This window comes from Gopherus flavomarginatus, chromosome 5 (assembly GCF_025201925.1).
Source record: "Gopherus flavomarginatus isolate rGopFla2 chromosome 5, rGopFla2.mat.asm, whole genome shotgun sequence".
NCBI classification, from domain to species: Eukaryota; Metazoa; Chordata; order Testudines; family Testudinidae; genus Gopherus; species Gopherus flavomarginatus.
In genome coordinates, this window is record NC_066621.1 from 158727587 (window position 1) to 158746204 (window position 18618).

At 39.9% G+C, this 18618-nt stretch overlaps 1 protein-coding gene across 1 annotated transcript in view; it reads right to left on the reverse strand.

Annotated features, from left to right (window-relative positions):
* Positions 1–18618, reverse strand: part of FANCM (FA complementation group M) — a 171457-nt gene that overhangs the window by 138652 nt on the left and 14187 nt on the right. Inside the window, 3 exon segments of the mRNA XM_050954582.1 lie at positions 8149–8307; positions 11187–11264; positions 13443–13615. Coding sequence (XP_050810539.1) covers positions 8149–8307; positions 11187–11264; positions 13443–13615 — 410 coding nt within the window.

Here is an 18618-nt window from a genome sequence, read left to right on the forward strand (position 1 = left end):
TTAATAAATGTCTATTATTCATTAAATACTCAACACAATTAATATTGACAACAAGAGGGAAGGAACACAAGCGAAAAGAAGAAAAGAACAGGTTAAAGAATATTTATCTAATTAGATGTATTCAAGTTGGCAGGGCTGATGAAATTCATCCTGCGGTACTTAAACTAGCTGAAGCAATCTTTGTGCAATTTGCAACTATCTCTGAGATCTTCTGGAGGTTGGGTGAGTCCCATAGGACAGGAGAAGGGACAATGTAGTAAATATTCTCTAATAAACTTTTAAATCTAGCTTTAAAAAGGGAAAAAAGAGGACCTGAGGAATTCTAGACCACTCAGCCTAACATTGATACGTGAAAGATGCTGGAACAAATTTTTAATCAGTTTGTAAGTACCTGGACGATAATAAGGTTATAAAAGATAGCCAGCACAGATTTATCAAGAACAAATCATGCCAAATCAAACAAACTTAATTCTTTGACAGGGTTATTGGAGGGCTATTGGAGGGTTATAGGAGGAAAGATGTGATATATCTTGATTTTATTAAGGCTTTTGACACAGTTCCATATGACATTCTCATTCTCAAACTAAGAAATTGTGGTCTAAATTAAATTACTATAAGGTGAGTGCACAACTGGTTGAAAGACCATACTCAGAGTAGTTATCACTAAGGCTGCAAATCTGTCACAGAGGTCACGGATTCCATGACCTCGGTGATTTCTGCAGTGGCCAAACACTGGCTGCTGCTGGGGCAGTCTGCCCCTCCTCCCCCCGCTCCCAGCAGCAGCAGGAGTTTGGGTGGGGGGGCAGGACGGGGTGAGGGTTCTGAGTGGTGTTTACCCCAGAGGGGCTCCCTGGAAGTGGTGACATCCCCCTTCCTCAGCTTCTAGGGGGAAGTGCAGCCAAGGGGCTCTGCGCACTGCTCCTGCTTGCAGGCACCATACCCACAGCTCCCATTGGTTGCAGTTCCTGGCCAATGGGAGCTGCAGAGCCGGTGCTTGGGGAAGAGGCAGCGCACAGAGTTGCCTGCCATGCTACTGCCTAGGAGCTGAGGAAGGGGGATGTTGCCACTTCCAGGGAGGTATGGAGCCAGGTAGGGAGCCTTCCAACCCCTCCCTCCAGCACCAGTGGGGGTCCCAGGCCGCCCATTCCCCCGTTCACCCTGCCCGCATGCTTCCTCAGGGCTCTCTCCAACCCGAGCACCGGCAGTGCCCCTTGAGCTGCACCTCTGAGAAACCGCAGTGCCCCTCGCCCCATCGAGCATGTGCAACACCCCCAGGCCGTCCCCCCATCCCCGATTTAGTTAGGGGTATATAGTACAAGTCATGGACAGGTCATGGGCCTTGAATTTTTTTTTTTTTTTTTACTGCCCATGACCTGTCCATGGACTTTCACTAAAAAATACCAGTGACTGAAACGTCGCCTTAGTTATCAATGGTTCATTGTCAGATGGTGCAATGTACCTAGTGGGGTCCCCTGGGGGACAGTTCTGGGTCTCGTGCTATTTAGTATTTTCTGTAATGACTTGAACGATGAAGTGCAGAGAATACCTATAAGATTTTCAGATGACACTTGGCGGAGAGGGGCTGCAAACATTTTGGAGGACAGGATTAAAATTCAAAATGACCTTGACAAATTGGAGAATTGGTCTGAATTCAACAAAATGAAATTGAATGAAGACAACTGCAACGTACTTCACTTAGGAAAGAAAAATCAAATGCACAACTACAAAGTGGGAAATAACTAGCTAAGTGGCACTACTGTTGAGAAAGATCTGGGAGTTATAGTGGATCACAAATTGAATACTAGTAAACAATGGGATACTGTTGCAAAAAATGCTAATATTCTGGAATTCATTAACAGAGTTGTCATATTTAAGACACAGGAGGTAACTTAACTGCCCCACTCTTCGAGGCACTAGTGAGGCCTCAACCAGAGTAGTGTGTCCAATTCTGGGTGCCACACTTCAGGAAAGATGTCGACAAACTGGAAAATCCAGAACAGAGCAACAAAAATGATAAAAGGTTTAGAAAACCTAATCTATGAGGAAAGGTTACAAAAACTGGGCATGGTTAGTCTTGAGAAAAGACTAATAAGGGGGAATCTGATAACAGTCATCAAATAGGTTAACGTCTATTATAGAGGAAGTTGATCAATTGCTCTCCATGACCACTGAAGGCAGGACAAGTACTAATAGTGTTACTCTGCAGCAAGGGAGATTTAGGTTAGATATTAGGAAAACTATAATGGTAGTTAAGCTCTGGAACATGCTTCCAAGAGAGGCTGCAGAATCCCCATCACTGAAGGTTTTTAACAAGTAGGACAACCACCTGTCAGAGATGGTCTAGGTTTATTTGGGCCTGCCTGAGCGCAGGGCATTGGACTTGATGACCTCCCAAAGGCCCTTCCAGCTCTACATTGCTACCACACAGACTTATTCTGAAATCCAGTAAGAAGTTCATCACATTACAACTGAAAAAGTGTATTCACGGGAAAAGTTCAGTGGTTAACTGAATACAATATTTATTAGATACATTAAAAGAATTTTCAAAGTAGTTGTTTTTAGATGACGTATTTGTTTCAGTACCTCCAATCACAGTGAATACAGTTTATGTCTCAGTGGGATGTCTGAATGTTACAGAACTATACTTTCCAGAAAGAGCTTAATTTGACAGACTAGGGCTGAAACGATATACTTTTGAAACTTTGCTTTTCAATATCTTAACTGTTTTTCCAAAATATGTTTTATTATATTAAAACATTTTGGTTGATTTCACAACTGTAAAAGCTAATCCCTCCTTTCACCCAAATATTTAAAGAATACCATGAAAATTACAAGTGTACTGGTTTGCCTGAATTTTTCCTCACAAAAATTGCCTTGACTCAATGAAATGTTAATGGCAGATCTGCTCAAGTATATGATCAAATTGCCATCTTGTGGCGACTGCCTACAAGAGATACCTAGGGAACACAGGGACAGAAAGGAGAAAAAGAAAGACGTGGGAGCAGAGGGGAGGAAAGAGTATGAATAGTAGGAAAAGGGAATGGGGAAGCTACCTGTCTCAGGTCTTACAACATCGTGAATTTTTCCTGGGTACTGCTAGCAGCTTTTAGAGAGATTCAGTCTTACTTTGCATCCAGTTGTAAAACTGGCAATTTCCCATTTAGTGATTTACAGTGATTTACTGATTAGAATATTTCACACCAGCTTTGCTTTAAATAGCTATATATTATAAGCTTTTCCCCAGTGTCTCAAAGATATCTGAAGTTATATTAAGTGTAAATATATAGCTTATACAGATCTGATTTCATTACAGGATCCAAAGATGCAGTTAGATTTCAGTTTCTATCCAATCAATTCACATACGTGGGAAATACAGGAAAGGGGAGAAACAGCTTACCAAGATTTCCTGGCAGACACTGAAAACTTTTTCATTTTGATTACTCAGTAGTAATACTATGAAAACATGTTGTTTTTGGCAATTCAAACTTCATAAATCTATGGGAAACAATTCATGCCTATAGTCTGAAAACGTCAGTTTGTATTTAATCTACAGAGCAAATAAAACCTCAAACAAGTCTCAGTTGTTATGCAGTTTTCAGTTCAATTACAGAACTATTTACTACTTTTGTGGGTGTCAAGTAAGGTCACATAAGAACATGCCTGTTAATGTATAAGCTACAAAAAAATCTTCACACAGTATCTGAATGTGTGTTCAACACCTTGAAAACTGCAGTAAAATGTACAGTGTCATTTTCTGTAAAACTATGGATTAATGTAGAACATTAGTATTTATTATGAGTTGTGTTAGATTGCTTAAGATGCTAGAAGCACCAATTAAATTTCAAGTTTGAAGGTACACTGTATGGCTATGGAAAACTATATTATTTCTATAGATGGCCAATACACTAATGGCTGCTAGGAGACATGGTTTCCTCATTTATACACAAATCTATAAAGAAGCATATTTTATAGGAACATTGATTAAGCTGATTGAAATCTTGCTTTTCTTACATACTAACATTTGAGGAGGCTGGGGAATACATTTTTAACAAGTCATAAAATTCACATTTGTCATGCTCTGGTACCTGCTTCCTATTATCTGGGTAGACATTTTATGATGTTCCTGTTGCTATACAGTAGAATCTCAGAGTTACGAACACCTCAGAATGGAGGTTGTTTGCTACTCTGCAATGTTCATAACTTTGAATCAAACATTACTGTTTTTCTATCAAAAGTTTACAACTGAACATTGACTTAATACAGCTTTGAAACTTTACTATGAAGAAGAAAAATGCTTTCCCTTTTTTTGTTTTTTTAAGTAGTTTATGTTTAACACAGAACTGTACCATAGTTGCTTCCCCTTCTCCCAATCTCTGCTGCTGCCTGATTGTGTACTTCCTGTTCCAAATGAGGTGTGTAATTGACTGGTCAGTTCGTAACTCAGCTGTTCGTAACTCTGCGGTTCTACTGTACTTCCTCGAACTGTTTAAATAGTTTGGACACAATACATTGTTAAAAGCCGCTAACAAAACTGCACCCCTCCGATCATACCCCGGCAGTTTAAATATTTCCGCCTTAATACTGAAACATTGTTGCCCTGCCTACTTTGTACTTTTCAAACCAGTATTAGTGCCTAAGAAGTTTAATCCAGTTACTGTGAAACTCAGGGCCTTGCTTATTTACTTTTACAAAAATAACTGTTTAACTACAGAACTACAGTGGGATTTTTCCAGCTTTGTTGCATTACTGCTGTAGCTTGTTTTACGCTGTCCTTCACTTTCTCTGAAACTTGTGTCTTGTTTAATGTTACAGATTGTCATAAATAAAGCTTCAGATTTTATTGTGCATGGTGCACATTGGTCTAACTTTTCAAGCACATTATGTGCTTAGCACGCATATACCAGTATTTTTTTAAAAAAACCTGGACATCTAATCTATGCTTACAGATGCTGAGAAATTTTATTTAACCCACATATGTCTACTCTGGTCTTGCAAGATTTTGCTGAGAACTTGTTGGGAGCTCTTAACTGAAATTTGGAGTTCAGACTTTTCTCCAAACTATTTGAAGAACAAGAATTGTTAAAAAAGCAGTAAACAGTGTCAATCAGATTTTATTTCCTTGGTGCTGTGATGTCATCCTACTAGTTTCTTAGCGGCATAGTCAGAAAATGACATAAAACAAGCTGACTTTTCAAAAAAAAGCTTTTTGGAACTCTGTTCTACTTCAGAATCTAGTTGTGCACCTTTGCAGATCACCTTGAATCCAAAGCATAGCTAGTAATGAAACAGCAAAATCATAAAAGGTATAATTCTACATCTACAAGAACCAGTTAGTCTAAGCTGTAAATTGGTAAAGATTAAAAACCAAAAGGTTTTTTAAGCTAACTTTCTAATAACAAGCCACACACTCCTTGCCCAGCTTGAAAATAGGGAACTAGTACACCTCTACCCCGATATAATGCTGTCCTTGGGAGTCAAAAAATCTTAACGCGTTATAGGTGAAACTGAGTTATATCGAACTTGCTTTGATCCGCTGGAGCGGGAGAGCTGTTTTACTGCGTTATACCTGAATTCGTGTTATATTGGAGTAGAGGTGTATGTACAAATAGTCTTATGACTTTGCTACCTAGAAGCTGTCAGCCTGGAACTGCTATTTGAGGGTACATCTACTGTGCAGCTAGAGGTGTAATTCCCAGCTAGGGTAGATGTGGATATGCTAGCTTTGACTAAGCTAACTTGCTAAAAATAGTTCCAGTGGCATGGGAGGCAGCACAGTCTAGCCACTTAAGTACAATCCCATCCACGCACACACTGGCAGCAAGCCCATGCTGCCGCTTGCACCACTGCAGCTATACTACTATTTTTAGCATGTTAGCACAATCAAAGCTAGCGTGCGAACGTCTATCCAGATAGGAATTGCATCTCCAGCTGCAGTATGCTCTTCAGTGTGGGGAAGGTCTCCTACTATGTGTCTGAAAAGTGCCTAGAACAGAGATGCCCTGATGTTAGTTGGGCATCTCAGTACTATAATAATACAAGTCTTTAACAACAATAGCTGCAGAGGGTCACAAAATCTTAAGAGTGAGTTCCCATGATTCCCACTGGAGGCCAAAGATCTAAGAGTGAGAATAAACAACATAGGATGTTTTAGAATTAATTGTTAAAAAAAAACCCACAAAAAACACCACAAGAGGCATTTAATAAAGAGTGTCATGTGTGCACATTAAAATGTTTTCCTTCCTTGCCCCATCACCATGTATACTTGAAAATGCTGTGATAGTGACTGGCCCTGGAGGAGGACGGAAGGAGCTCTCCCTCTTGTACACCTATCAGGGAAACCACAAACCTGTCCTCAGGGAGTGCAAGGGCCCAGGAAGGCTAAGTGCCAGTGTGTGAGACACCTTGAGGGCCAGCAGGGTCATGACTCCATCCTCTTTTGAAACAGGGGATGCACAAGTGCAAGGAGAGTGCATACTATATCCCTGAAAGGGTACTGGAGTTACCTGAGCCAGTCCCCTGTGCCATCTGAGGCATTTAGCCTGCCTGTGTAACCTACAAGTAGAATGCTGAAGAAAACTGATGCAGTACCCTGTCACTCTACCTCCTTCAGTGCAACTATGCTTAGTGTAGGCACAAAAAACATCTTACATTCCAAATCAAAACAATAAAAACCTCAAGTTCTCAGTGCCAAATCCCAAAAGTAAATTAACACATGACTGACAGCATACTGGCACCCATTACAGAAAATAAAGTTTAGTGTACACATAGAAACTACACTAGTTTAAACTGATACAAATTTATAGTGGACACTAGTTTCAGTTTAGCTTAAATCTGCCCTAAATGGATTTAAATTAAACCAAAATAAGCTATGTTTAAGCCAAAATGAGTGAAGGTTTGCACAGGTTTAAAACTTAATTTAATTAAACCAGTTTGACTGTCTCATGGAGATAATCTCTAAGCTTAAAGATCTGAAAATAGCTCCAAGTTAAAAGCTCTGTCCTAAATCTAAAGTTGTACAAATAAGAAAATGTTCTTCAGACACTTAATATGACTCTTCACATAGACCCTAACAAAACTCATCATTAACTACCCCTTCAACAACACTGTGGATGACCACTTTAAAAAAAAAATACACATTTGGAGAAAACATGTTACTAAATCTAGCAACTTTGAACATGTATAAGCCCCATCCATTAATAAATACCTGATGATTTCTTGAAAGAGCCTCCGTTTTTAAGTTAAGGAATCTGAAATTCATAGCTAGCAGACTGCTTATTTGCTCATTCTGTAAGAACTATTATTCTCTGTATAACTTTTCTTCACAAAGATAAAACTTCTGTATAAAACACAACAATACTACTACTTTTGTTTTTCTTATTAAAGAAGTCCAACAAGACGCCAATTATAATGATTACTTCTGTGATGCAGACATCTGTCTAATAGAACTTGACTGAGAACAGACAGGCCACTGAATAGCCATCAGTTGGCAGCCACTTCTGTCCATTGCTAACCTGGACTGTATTTGAACAGATTACTCATAGATGAAGACCACCACCTCAGTCAGCTCCTCAATCATACAGTTTGCAATAATTTTTTGCTAGGCAATACTTTTTAAAGAAGAAAAATCTATTTAACAGTACACTTACAAAGCAGCTAAATCAAAAGTTACATTTTTACAGGAAGACAGACAAGCATTTAATTCAATACTCATAGTATAGGAATAACTTCTGTTTAAGTATAGCAATGAAATGGATAGCTTGAGAATTTTACCCATCATGTTAATACTCTTACACCAACCCACTTAAAATAAGCTGTCAATTTAGTGTAGGCTCAAATGTAGGTTCTGCAAATTTTTTTATTTTAATCAAAGTTTAAACTTAAACATTACCTCATGCCCTTGTGAAGCCAAACAAAAACTTGAAGCAAGTGAATCAGAAGCATTAAGTGATACAGTAGTAACAAAAGTGAAATTGGCCATTCTGTTTTACTATCTGGGCTAAATATAAGCAAAAAGCCAACTGCATAAATAATGTAAGTTAGCTTAACAGAGTACTTGTCTTAGTATTTAGAGGCATTAACGACATGGATTACTATTTCTATAGTGACATGAGCTCTTTAATAGTAAAAAAAAAAAAAGTAGTAACTCACCCTGATGTAAGCATTCTGAATTTCTGCTAGTTCTTTACCAAGTGGAACAACAATTTTTTCAACTTGTCGCTCGTGAGAGTAAGGCTGAATATCTGGGGAATCTTCAGAACATAGCTCTATCTGTGCTATCAATAGATTGGAAATAACTTCCTGTACAGCCTATGAAGAAGTCACAGGAAAAGAGTGTTTTACATAGTCTATGTTTCTTAATGTCATCTCACTGCTGTAAATCACAGATATGTGAAAGTTATTAACACAGGGCCTGTAAAACTATTTGAAATAGCAAAGAAACATTACCTGTATTGAGGGATCTGCAGACAGCAATTTATTTTTCAGCAGTTTCCACTACAACTAAGGGCCCTGATTTATCATTTCAGCCATTTTAAACATAAGACAAAACAATGTAGTCAGGAAATTGCCCTATCACATCATATACATAGCAAGTAAAATAATCACTAAAATAGCAATAAGAAAAAATACTTGAGTTAGAACTATTCTAGCACCATTTGTTAAAAGTTTTGCTATAAAAATTATGTCTATATTAGCTGCCATAACTCTCCCTTGCTCCACCTCATCAGGCCAGTAGTCCAGTACATACAAGTGCATTAATATGAGAGGGTATCAGAGGGTAGCCGTGTTAGTCTGGATCTGTAAAAGCAGCAAAGAATCCTGTGGCACCTTATAGACTAACAGACGTTTGGGAGCATGAGCTTTCGTGGGTGAATACCCACTTCCTCAGATGCATGTAATGGAAATATCCAGGGGCAGGTATATATATGTGTACTAGCAAGCAAGCTAGAGATAACGAGGTCAGTTCAATCAGGGAGGATGAGGCCCTGTTCTAGCAGTTGAGGTGTGAAAACCAAGAGAGGAGAAACTGGTTCTGTAATTGGCAAGCCATTCACAGTCTTTGTTCAGTCCTGAGCTGATGGTGTCAAATTTACAGATGAACTGAAGCTCAGCAGTTTCTCTTTGGAGTCTGGTCCTGAAGTTTTTTTGCTGCAGGATGGCCACCTTAAGGTCTGCTATAGTGTGGCCAGGGAGGTTGAAGTGCTCTCCTACAGGTTTTTGTATATTGCCATTCCTAATGTCTGATTTGTGTCCATTTATCCTTTTCCGTAGAGACTGTCCAGTTTGGCCGATGTACATAGCAGAGGGGCATTGCTGGCATATGATGGCGTATATTACATTGGTGGATGTGCAGGTGAATGAACCAGTGATGGTGTGGCTGATCTGGTTAGGTCCTGTGATGGTGTCGTTGGTGTAGATATGTGGGCAGAGTTGGCATCGAGGTTTGTTGCATGGATTGGTTCCTGAGCTAGAGTTATTATGGTGTGGTGTGCAGTTACTGGTGAGAATATGTTTCAGGTTGGCAGGTTGTCTGTGGGCAAGGATTGGCCTGCCACCCAAGGCCTGTGAAAGTGTGGGATCATTGTCCAGGATGGGCTGTAGATCCTTGATGATGCGTTGGAGGGGTTTTAGCTGGGGGCTGTATGTGATGGCCAGTGGAGTCCTGTTGGTTTCTCTCTTGGGTTTGTCTTGCAGTAGGAGGCTTCTGGGTACACGTCTGGCTCTGTTGATCTGTTTCCTTATTTCCTCGTGCGGGTATTGTAGTTTTGAGAATGCTTGGTGGGATATGAGAGGGATAATTTGTGACATTATAAATGTGAGTTTGGGAATTCCTTGTTTCCTCTGATATTATTTGGGAGAAAGTAGCATAACATATTCAGACTAGTACTGTACAGCACCATTAACACTGCCGCAGAAGCCATTTGTGCCTGACTGGGATCATGCAATTCTAATCAGCAAACTGCTGCTGCCAAGAAACCACCACTCATGTGATGATCACTCTTCTGGGGGGCTCTGTGTAAGAAGGTGGGTGAGGGGGGGGAAAAAAAAAAAGAGGATGAAACACTATGGATGCAAAGAGGACACCATAGAAAGCATGGTGATGTGGAAAGGAGACCCAGAGGAAAAGGTGTAAGCAAAAGGATAATAGCATTTTGCTCAAATGAGCTGCACTACAGATGAAAACTGACATTACAATACCAAGCCTTAGGTAAGCACTGCTATGAGTCTCAGTTAATTTTTTTCTTGGATCAAATAAGCAATTTATCTGAAGTATTTTAATCAAAGATTTCTATCAAAAAGCTAAAATAATTCATAAAATGGGAAGTGCCAACTCAAGCGAAGTAGGAAGCATTGTACACCACGTGGAAATTTCTCCTATGATGGTGTCTTTTTTATAATGCCCCCATGTACAGGATAGTGTATCAATAACACTAATTGTTATCAACCGTGGGATGCTATGCCTACTTGCAACGGGGTTAGTGAAGCACTGTCAACCTAAGCCAGATTGCTTTGTTTCTATTAAATCCCAAAATGAACTAACAGTCAGGAGACAGCATGGAAACACAGAACTTCCTTGCATTTCCAGATACAGTGTGTACAGGATAGAGGAAAAAAAAACCTGAATAGTACCAAACTTATTTCCTAAATACATTATTTTCATGTTCAGTACTTAATTTTTAAGTAGAAATAATTTGGGAAACTTCATATAAGGAAAGCACCTTACTTTTATTTTAAAGAGTAAGGTGCCCAATTGCCTTAAATTCTGAAAATTCCAGCCTTAATTGTCCAGTCACACTGTGCTGGATAGAGTAAAAACTATTTTACTTTGAGCACACATTCTTTTCAATCAGTACAAGCAACTGAAAGTTTATCATCATTATTATTTTTTAGCACACAAAAATATGCTAGGCACTTCACTGTACAAAGAAGCCAGGGTCTTTGTCTGGAGAGTTTACAATCTAATTTCAGACAAGATATCATGAAGGGATAAATGTAGGAAAAGGCAGAGATTATAACAATAAGAATGCAGTTACTCAAAGGCTTCTGCATAGCATAGTGGAATAATCTTTATTTGGTGCATTTGAATAGATTTTTCACTGCCTTCCATGGGATGCAAACTGGTAGTAAAAATAGCTTCTACTGAAGCCACTCTAATTCTCAGTCCACTAATGCAGTACTTGACTCACCTTTGTGTCACTGCCTGGTGTGGCACTTAAAGCCAAGATTCTAAATTGGTTTGTGTATTTGCTCAGTTCCTTCACAACCTGACAAAAAACACAAGAATTACATTAATACCCTTAAAGCAGAAAAGCTCTTACTCTCAATGGTTTACATATGTGAAAAATTAAAATTTAAATGTTCAGAAAAGTGTTCTCACAAAGTTAGTATCTAGCCTAGAAACAGAATCCAACAATAAATGATTGTCAATGCCCTCCCACCCCATCCCAAAAAACTTTAGATTATGTGCACTAGCTTTAAGAGCTAACTCTGCATAGTAGAATAGGGGTATTTTGGGGGGGCGGGCAGGATCAAGGTCAAATTTATTAGTCAAGGTATAGTCAACATCCAGACTCAAGAGAAAATAATAAAAAAAAGTAAATAAAAAAAGATTGCGGGGTCCGCTGAAAAGCATCCGGCAGTCTGGATTTGGTCCGCTGTTTTGACTATTGACTACCCCTGTACTAGAATTACTTGGGTGAGCACTGAAAGGATTATTACTGGATTCAGCAAGTGGATTCACAGCATATTAGCCAAATGAGCTGCCAAAAAGCAAATCTGGAGGAGCACTCTGAAAAGCCAGCATTTGCAACCAGAGTGCAAAACTAGTCTGAAATTATGAAGAAAATGGCATGACAAAGAGCTGGACTAGGGGGCAAGAGCTGCATAAAACCACATGCACCATCTGCCTCTCATTGTGAACTTGTTTTTATGGCAACTGGGAAACTGGCAGGCTGTTCCTTTGAAGCCATCTATATTCCCGTCCTTCACCCAGATCAGCTCAAAGTCAAATACACAATTAATACACAGGGCTAGAGGATCAAGCAGCAGCCTGGCAACACAAGCATCTATAACACTTTGATATACTGTGACCAATAGGCAGTCTTCTGCTGAGTGGGGAAAAGTATGTGAACCACTGGAAGGGCACAGAAAAATGCTACAAATATCAAATAGAAATTTCAAAAAAATACAGAAAATGAAAGTCAACAGATACAGGACAAGGGAATTAAATATACACATTAAAAAGAGATGGTAGCCATGCCCAAGGATAGCAAGACAGGACAAGGAAAAAAGCATTAGAGAAGCATTTTATATAGCAATGCCACAGCAAAGGTGACTAACAAAGGAAGCTGGGAACCACTACTCTGCATTAAGTAAGCTCACAAAATTCTCAATGAAATGTGAATCTTGTTTCCACATAACACAATGGTAAAAAAAAAAATAATAATAATAATTTAGACTAATTGAATAAAAAAGTATTTCAGCCTTTGTCAGATACTCAGAAAGCAACACAACCTATACATTTACATTATTACAAAATGAAAACAAGTTACTAAAGTGTTTGAAATTGGGGAGGGCTGCAGGAAGGAGGAGGTGCAGCTATGGTGAACAAGCTTGTTCTCTGCTTTAATTCTAATAAAAATGGAAGCCTCAACATTTTCCTTTGTGCACCATATTACACAAGTCTGCTGCTTGTCAGCTTTCCTATGCTAAGATCTAATAGGAAAGCCACATGAGTTTACTGCAAATTGCTCAATACATGACTTGCTTCATAACTTTAAAACAAAATATTGATAGAGAGGGATTTAACCAAGATACTTCAAAGCATTTTTCACTGCATGAGACAAGACCTCAACTGAACGGACAACAGTGGGTCATACTGGACTCAGAATTTAGTTCAATTCAAATAAAGTGGTTTTTGTTTGTTTGTTTGTTTGAGAAATGTGGTTTAATTTGCAATCTCTAAGATTGCTGCCACCAGGGTCTCCTGTTTAAATTTTTAATTCCTTGCCGATACATGCCACACAGACTGCAGTAGATTGTGTGCTCATAAACATGCCCGTGCCCTGTAGAAACAGCCCCTCTCTACAAATGCAATTTTAATTTCTTACAATCTAGAGTTTAAAATTAATTTCTGAACAGAAAATGCAGTTCTATACCTAACCATACAAAATTCTTATCTCCCCATCTACTTAAGATTTCATAATACAGTTAGAATGCTCAGCATCTTGTGTACTCTTGTTGCATGCAATTTATCCATGACTGGTATCAAGGTATTGTAAGCTATAAAATAATGTTTTGTCTTTGCTAATTTCTTACCAAAATCCTCAGTTTAAAAAACTGCAGAGCAATCTGCCTACTGTAATACATTTGTGCTTAAATTATCCATGATTGCACAAGGAATGGCTCAAAAGATTGTGCAGTTCACATTAGTCTACCATTACCTGGCAGTAGGCGTAGTTTCCAAGAGCTTTGTGGGCTTCATCAATAACCAGACATTTTATTTCTGCAGCAAGGCAGGTTCCACGAGAAAGATCGTTTACCATTACTTGAGGAGTAAGAAAAAAGACCCTCTTATTGTGCCAGATTTCCTTCCGATTGTGAACCTGGGTACCCCCTGAAGAAAAAAAAAAAGCACTGTTACAGATTACAATCAGTTAACACCACTCAAGAGAGAAATCTTGGAGTCATTGTGGATAGTTGTCTGAAAACATCCATTCAGTGTGAAGCGGCAGTCAAAAAAGTGAACAGAATGTTGGGAATCATTAAGAAAGGGATAGATAGTAAGACAGAAAATATATTGCCTCTATATAAATCCATGGTCATCCTATCTCAAAACAGATATATTAGAATTGGAAAAGGTTCGAAAAAGTGCAAAAAAATTATTAGGGGTATGGAACAGCTGCCATATGAGAAGAGATTAATAAGACTGGGACATTTCAGCTTGGAAAAGAGTCGACTAAGGGGGGATATGATAGAGGTCTAGAAAATCATGACTGGTGTAGAGAAAGTAAATAAGGAAGTATTATTACTCCTTCTCAAAACACAAGAACTAGGGGTCACCAAATGAAGTTAATAGGCAGCAGATTTAAAACAAACAAAAAGAAGTATTTTTTCGCACAATGCACAGTCAACCTGTGGAACTCCTTGCCAGAGGATGTTCTGAAGGCCAAGATTATAACAGGGTTCAAAAAGGAACTAGATAAGTTCATAGAGAATAGGTCCATCGATGGCTATTAGCAAGGATAGACAGGGATGGTGTCCCTAGCCTCTGTTTGCCAGAAGCTGGGAATGGGCAACAGGGATTCCCTGTTCTTTTCATTCTCTCTGGGGCACCTGGCATTGACCACTGTCAGAAGACAGAATATTGAGCTAGGTGGACCTCAGATCCAACCCAGTATGGACTTATGTTCAACAGGGGAATGTGCCTTTTTAAGTCTGAACAGTTTTACTAGCATTTCACCTGCTGAGTGACTCAAGGCTTAAGTTTATTGTAATCAGTAAGAAATACTTCACTTAAAACAATAGGATGCCCCAAAGGTTCCATGGAGAGTACAATCTGCTATGATACAGGCGCCATAGATCAAGCTCAAGTTTAGATCAGTGACAGCTTGAAAGGAGGAAAGTGAAAATTAGTTTGAGAATAGGAGTAATGCAGTCTGTTCCCAAGGTTACATCCACACTACATGCTAGGGGTGTGATTCCCAGTTCACATACACATATTCATGCTCACTCCCATCGAGCTAGCACAGGTATAAATAGTAGTGTAGCTGTGGTAGCATGGGCAGTGGCACAGGCTAATCGCCCAGAGCATAAACCCACCTGAAAACAGTGGGTACATCCTTGGCACAGCTTGCCACCGCCCATGCTGGGTCACCGATGCCCAGGCTACCACGGCTACACTACTATTTATACTTACCTTAGCGCTCACTGATCTAGAATGAGCGTGCATACATGAGCTGGGAATCACACCCCTAACTTGACATGTAGATATACCCTGAAGATCCCCTCATCAGTGGCAAGCTATACACACAGGTATTACAAGTTGAAGTTCATGCTCACCCTCTGCTTCAGGAAAGAAGGAAAAAAAACTTTCAAACATGGATAATATAGTTTTCTAGAAATATCTAGCCCACCTTTTGGATAATATGTTTGAGAAGAGATTACTTTGTGTATTGATTAAGCCAGTAAACATCACAGATTTACAGTTTAGATAAGAGGTGTGAGCATCCTGCTAAGCTGAAAACTGATACAACCTGGTCTCCCTACTGCTCCAATTGAGAGTAGTTCATCACTAAGGTTGCAAGTCTGTCATGGTGGTCACAGAAGTCACAGATTCTGCGACTTTCTGGGACCTCTATGACTTCCACAGTTGCCGGTGCGGCTGACCCTGGGGGCTGGCCACTCTGGAGGCCCTTGGACTGCCTGAGCAGCGGCTAGTGCCACTGGAGTAGCAGTGGTCCTGGAGCAGCAGCAGTCCAAGGGGACGCTCTGGAGGCTGTCAGAGCAGTGGTCTCTAGGGGCCTTGAATCCACAGGCAGTAGGAGGCGGCCAGCCCCCATGACAAGAGCAGCGGCCAGACATCAATTGCCAGTGCCCCAGGAGCTCCTAAATTTTAGTCAGGGGCATTTATACTGAAAGTCATGAATAGGTAATAGGCTGTGATTTTTTATTACCCAGGACCTGTTCATGACTTTTATTAAAAATATCCATGACTAAATCTTAGACTTATTCAACGCCCATACTTCTGTCAGCTACTAAATCAGAGGTGTTCTAAATATATCCTGAGAGTTGGATCTAGGCCCGTGTCATTCAGTTTCTTCAGAACTGAGTTTTTTTCTAAGCAGCAAAGATAACCTTTCAAATGTGACTTGAGTGTAACTGTTGCAGTAATGTCCGAGTCTGTAGGCAGCCTGATACAATGATTCCAAGGTATGAACTGCACTGTCTCCTATTAATGTGATTCAAGTATCTTTGTCATGACATTTTAGTGTCAATATTAACTACTGACAAGTGTTCACTTTAACAGATGAAAGGAGGGTACTGAGTAATACAGAAAGCTGCAAAATGGAAGTTGCTGCACAGAAGGAACTGCAGAGAAAAGAACAAAAGAAACACAGGAACGGGAGGGAAGAAAGATGAGAATGGGAAAGGAAAGAAAAATAATGGTAAACCTAAAGCATATTTTCCTCACTGAGTGATGATGAATGTGATAAGGCACTGAACAAATAAAACTACTAAAACATTTAGTTACTACACAGATGCCACATTACCCCCTGGGCCTTAAGCACAAGCCTCAAGACCAGTACGCATCCCACTGTGAGGAGTAACCAGTCCTGAATTTCTCTCTCAGTCCACGGGACATAATAAATAGAATTAAGCCCTCTCCTCTGAATGAGTTTAATATTACCACACTAAACTACCAGAACAGCATAAATGAACAGCTGACTTTAAGGTTATCATGATCAAACATACTGCTCACAAGTGCACTTACAATGCACATTTCAGATTCCTTTTAAACAAACTCATTGGTTGACAGATAAAAACCAATATTCCTCTTAATTTAACCCATCTAAATTTCAAGTGATAAGTTTTAATGAGGCTATGCTTTTTCTTACTCAGGAAATATGGATTAATACCTGTCTGGTGTAACAGGTGGATGAAGTTTTTTGGCCTGTCAACCTTACCACATCCATTTAAGTTGAGCACTTTCCAGTTCCATGTGCAGAGCCAGTTAGACAGGCAGAACTGCAGGGTCCCTATGCGTGGATAAGACAATGGTGTAGGGAGGAGGTGTTGTCTTGATTTATTAGGAACTGGGGATACTTTGGGGAAAGTGAGAGCCTATACAGGAAGGATGGGCTTGCTGTATCAAGTAGGCAAGGTACTAACAAGCTTCAACAGGACTTGATTTTTACAGTGGAAACCTCTTTACCAAGCTGCTGCTGCACCCTCTGTAACTCTCACTCAGCCTCCTCACCTCTTCCCATCCCCTTCCTGTCCTTCCAGACTCCCAACAGCCAGTGCTCCCAGTTCTCATAATTACAAGCAACATCCAAATACCACATTCCCTCCTCTCTTAAGAAACTTTCCCAATTAAAATAAACATTGTTGTTCTAACCACAGGAACAAATAGGAAACAAGATACTATACTACTGGTAGAAATTTTACACTGGAAACACTGTAGATACTACATAACATAGCCTTTAGTCCAGACAGGTGGCCGTCTGGGTCTGACAGGCTGTCTCTCAAGCCCCGGTTCCAGTGCAATGTCTTGTGTTGGTTCTACGGTGAAGTCATCCAATGCAGACTGGGTGATGCCATAATCTCCTCTTGGTGCATAGGTAGGTGCAAAATAAGAAGCATTCCATACCTGCCCATCAGAAAGTCCATAGGTGTAAGGTCCCTTCTTCTCTATGATTTTACGAGGAGCTGTGAATTTATGGTCCCCTTTGCATAAAATTCCAGGTTTTCGTATTCTAATGAAGGAACCACACTCAAACTTTGGTTCCTTAGCACCCCGTTGCTTGTCTGTGAAAGCCTTATACTTTGCTTGGTTCTGTTCAACTGTTTTCTCACATCATCCTCGTTTGGGGCACCAGGTCGTGCCTTAGGAATCCAGCAACGTTCAGTTTAATATTCATCTGTTTCCCATGCAGTAACTCTGCGGGTGATCTTTGTGTTGTGGCATGCTGTGTAGCCCGGTATGCTTGCAAGAAATCAGTAGTCCTGTTGGTATCCACAATCGCCCTTCCAGTTTAGCTATTTGCAAACTCTCTTTTAAACTTCTGTTAAACCATTCGATTTCCCCATTGGCTTGAGAGTAATATAGGGATGACCTTCTGTGTAAAGTGTTCCTCTCTGTTAGAAAGGTTTCAAACTCCAGGGAAGTAAATTGACTACCATTATCAGAAACCAGTTCTTTGGGGTTACCTTCCCTGCTGAAAACTGAAGAGAGGAACTTAATTACTGTAGCAGAAGAGATTTGTGATGTAAACGCTACCTCAGGCCATTTACTGAAATAGTCTATTAAAGTAATGTCATAACAACAGTCAATTGGAGCAGTATCAAAGGGTCCTACAATGTCAATCACCACTTTTTCCCCATGGAGATCAGGAAGAGGAACAGGCTGTAATGGAGGGGTACATATCACTGCTGTCTTATGCATTTGCAAGTGACACAGGATTTTATGAATGCTTCAGCTTGAGAGTCCATCCTTGGCCACCAGTACAGATCCTGTAGTCATTGTTTGGTTCTGACAATGCCTTGACGAGTATCGTGTGCCAGGTGTATGAGTTTTGACTGTAATTATTCTGGAACAAGTAGCTGGTGTGTACCTCATAGCACACAGCCATCGAGCAAAAAAAGTTCATCCCAAACTCTAAAATAAGGCAGCAAAACTGGGTCAAGGTTTTTAGGGTTACTGGGCCATCTCTTTATCAGAAATTCCCATAGTTTTTGTTGAATTGGACATGCTGAACAAGCAGCGTGAAATTGCTCTCTTGTAAGTGCAATAAGAGTGCTTGTAATAAGCACAACTACTACATCCTCATCCTCCGGTGGAGCACCTGGTGAAGGCGAAGGCAGGCGAGAAAGGCTATCAGCTACCACATTTGTGTT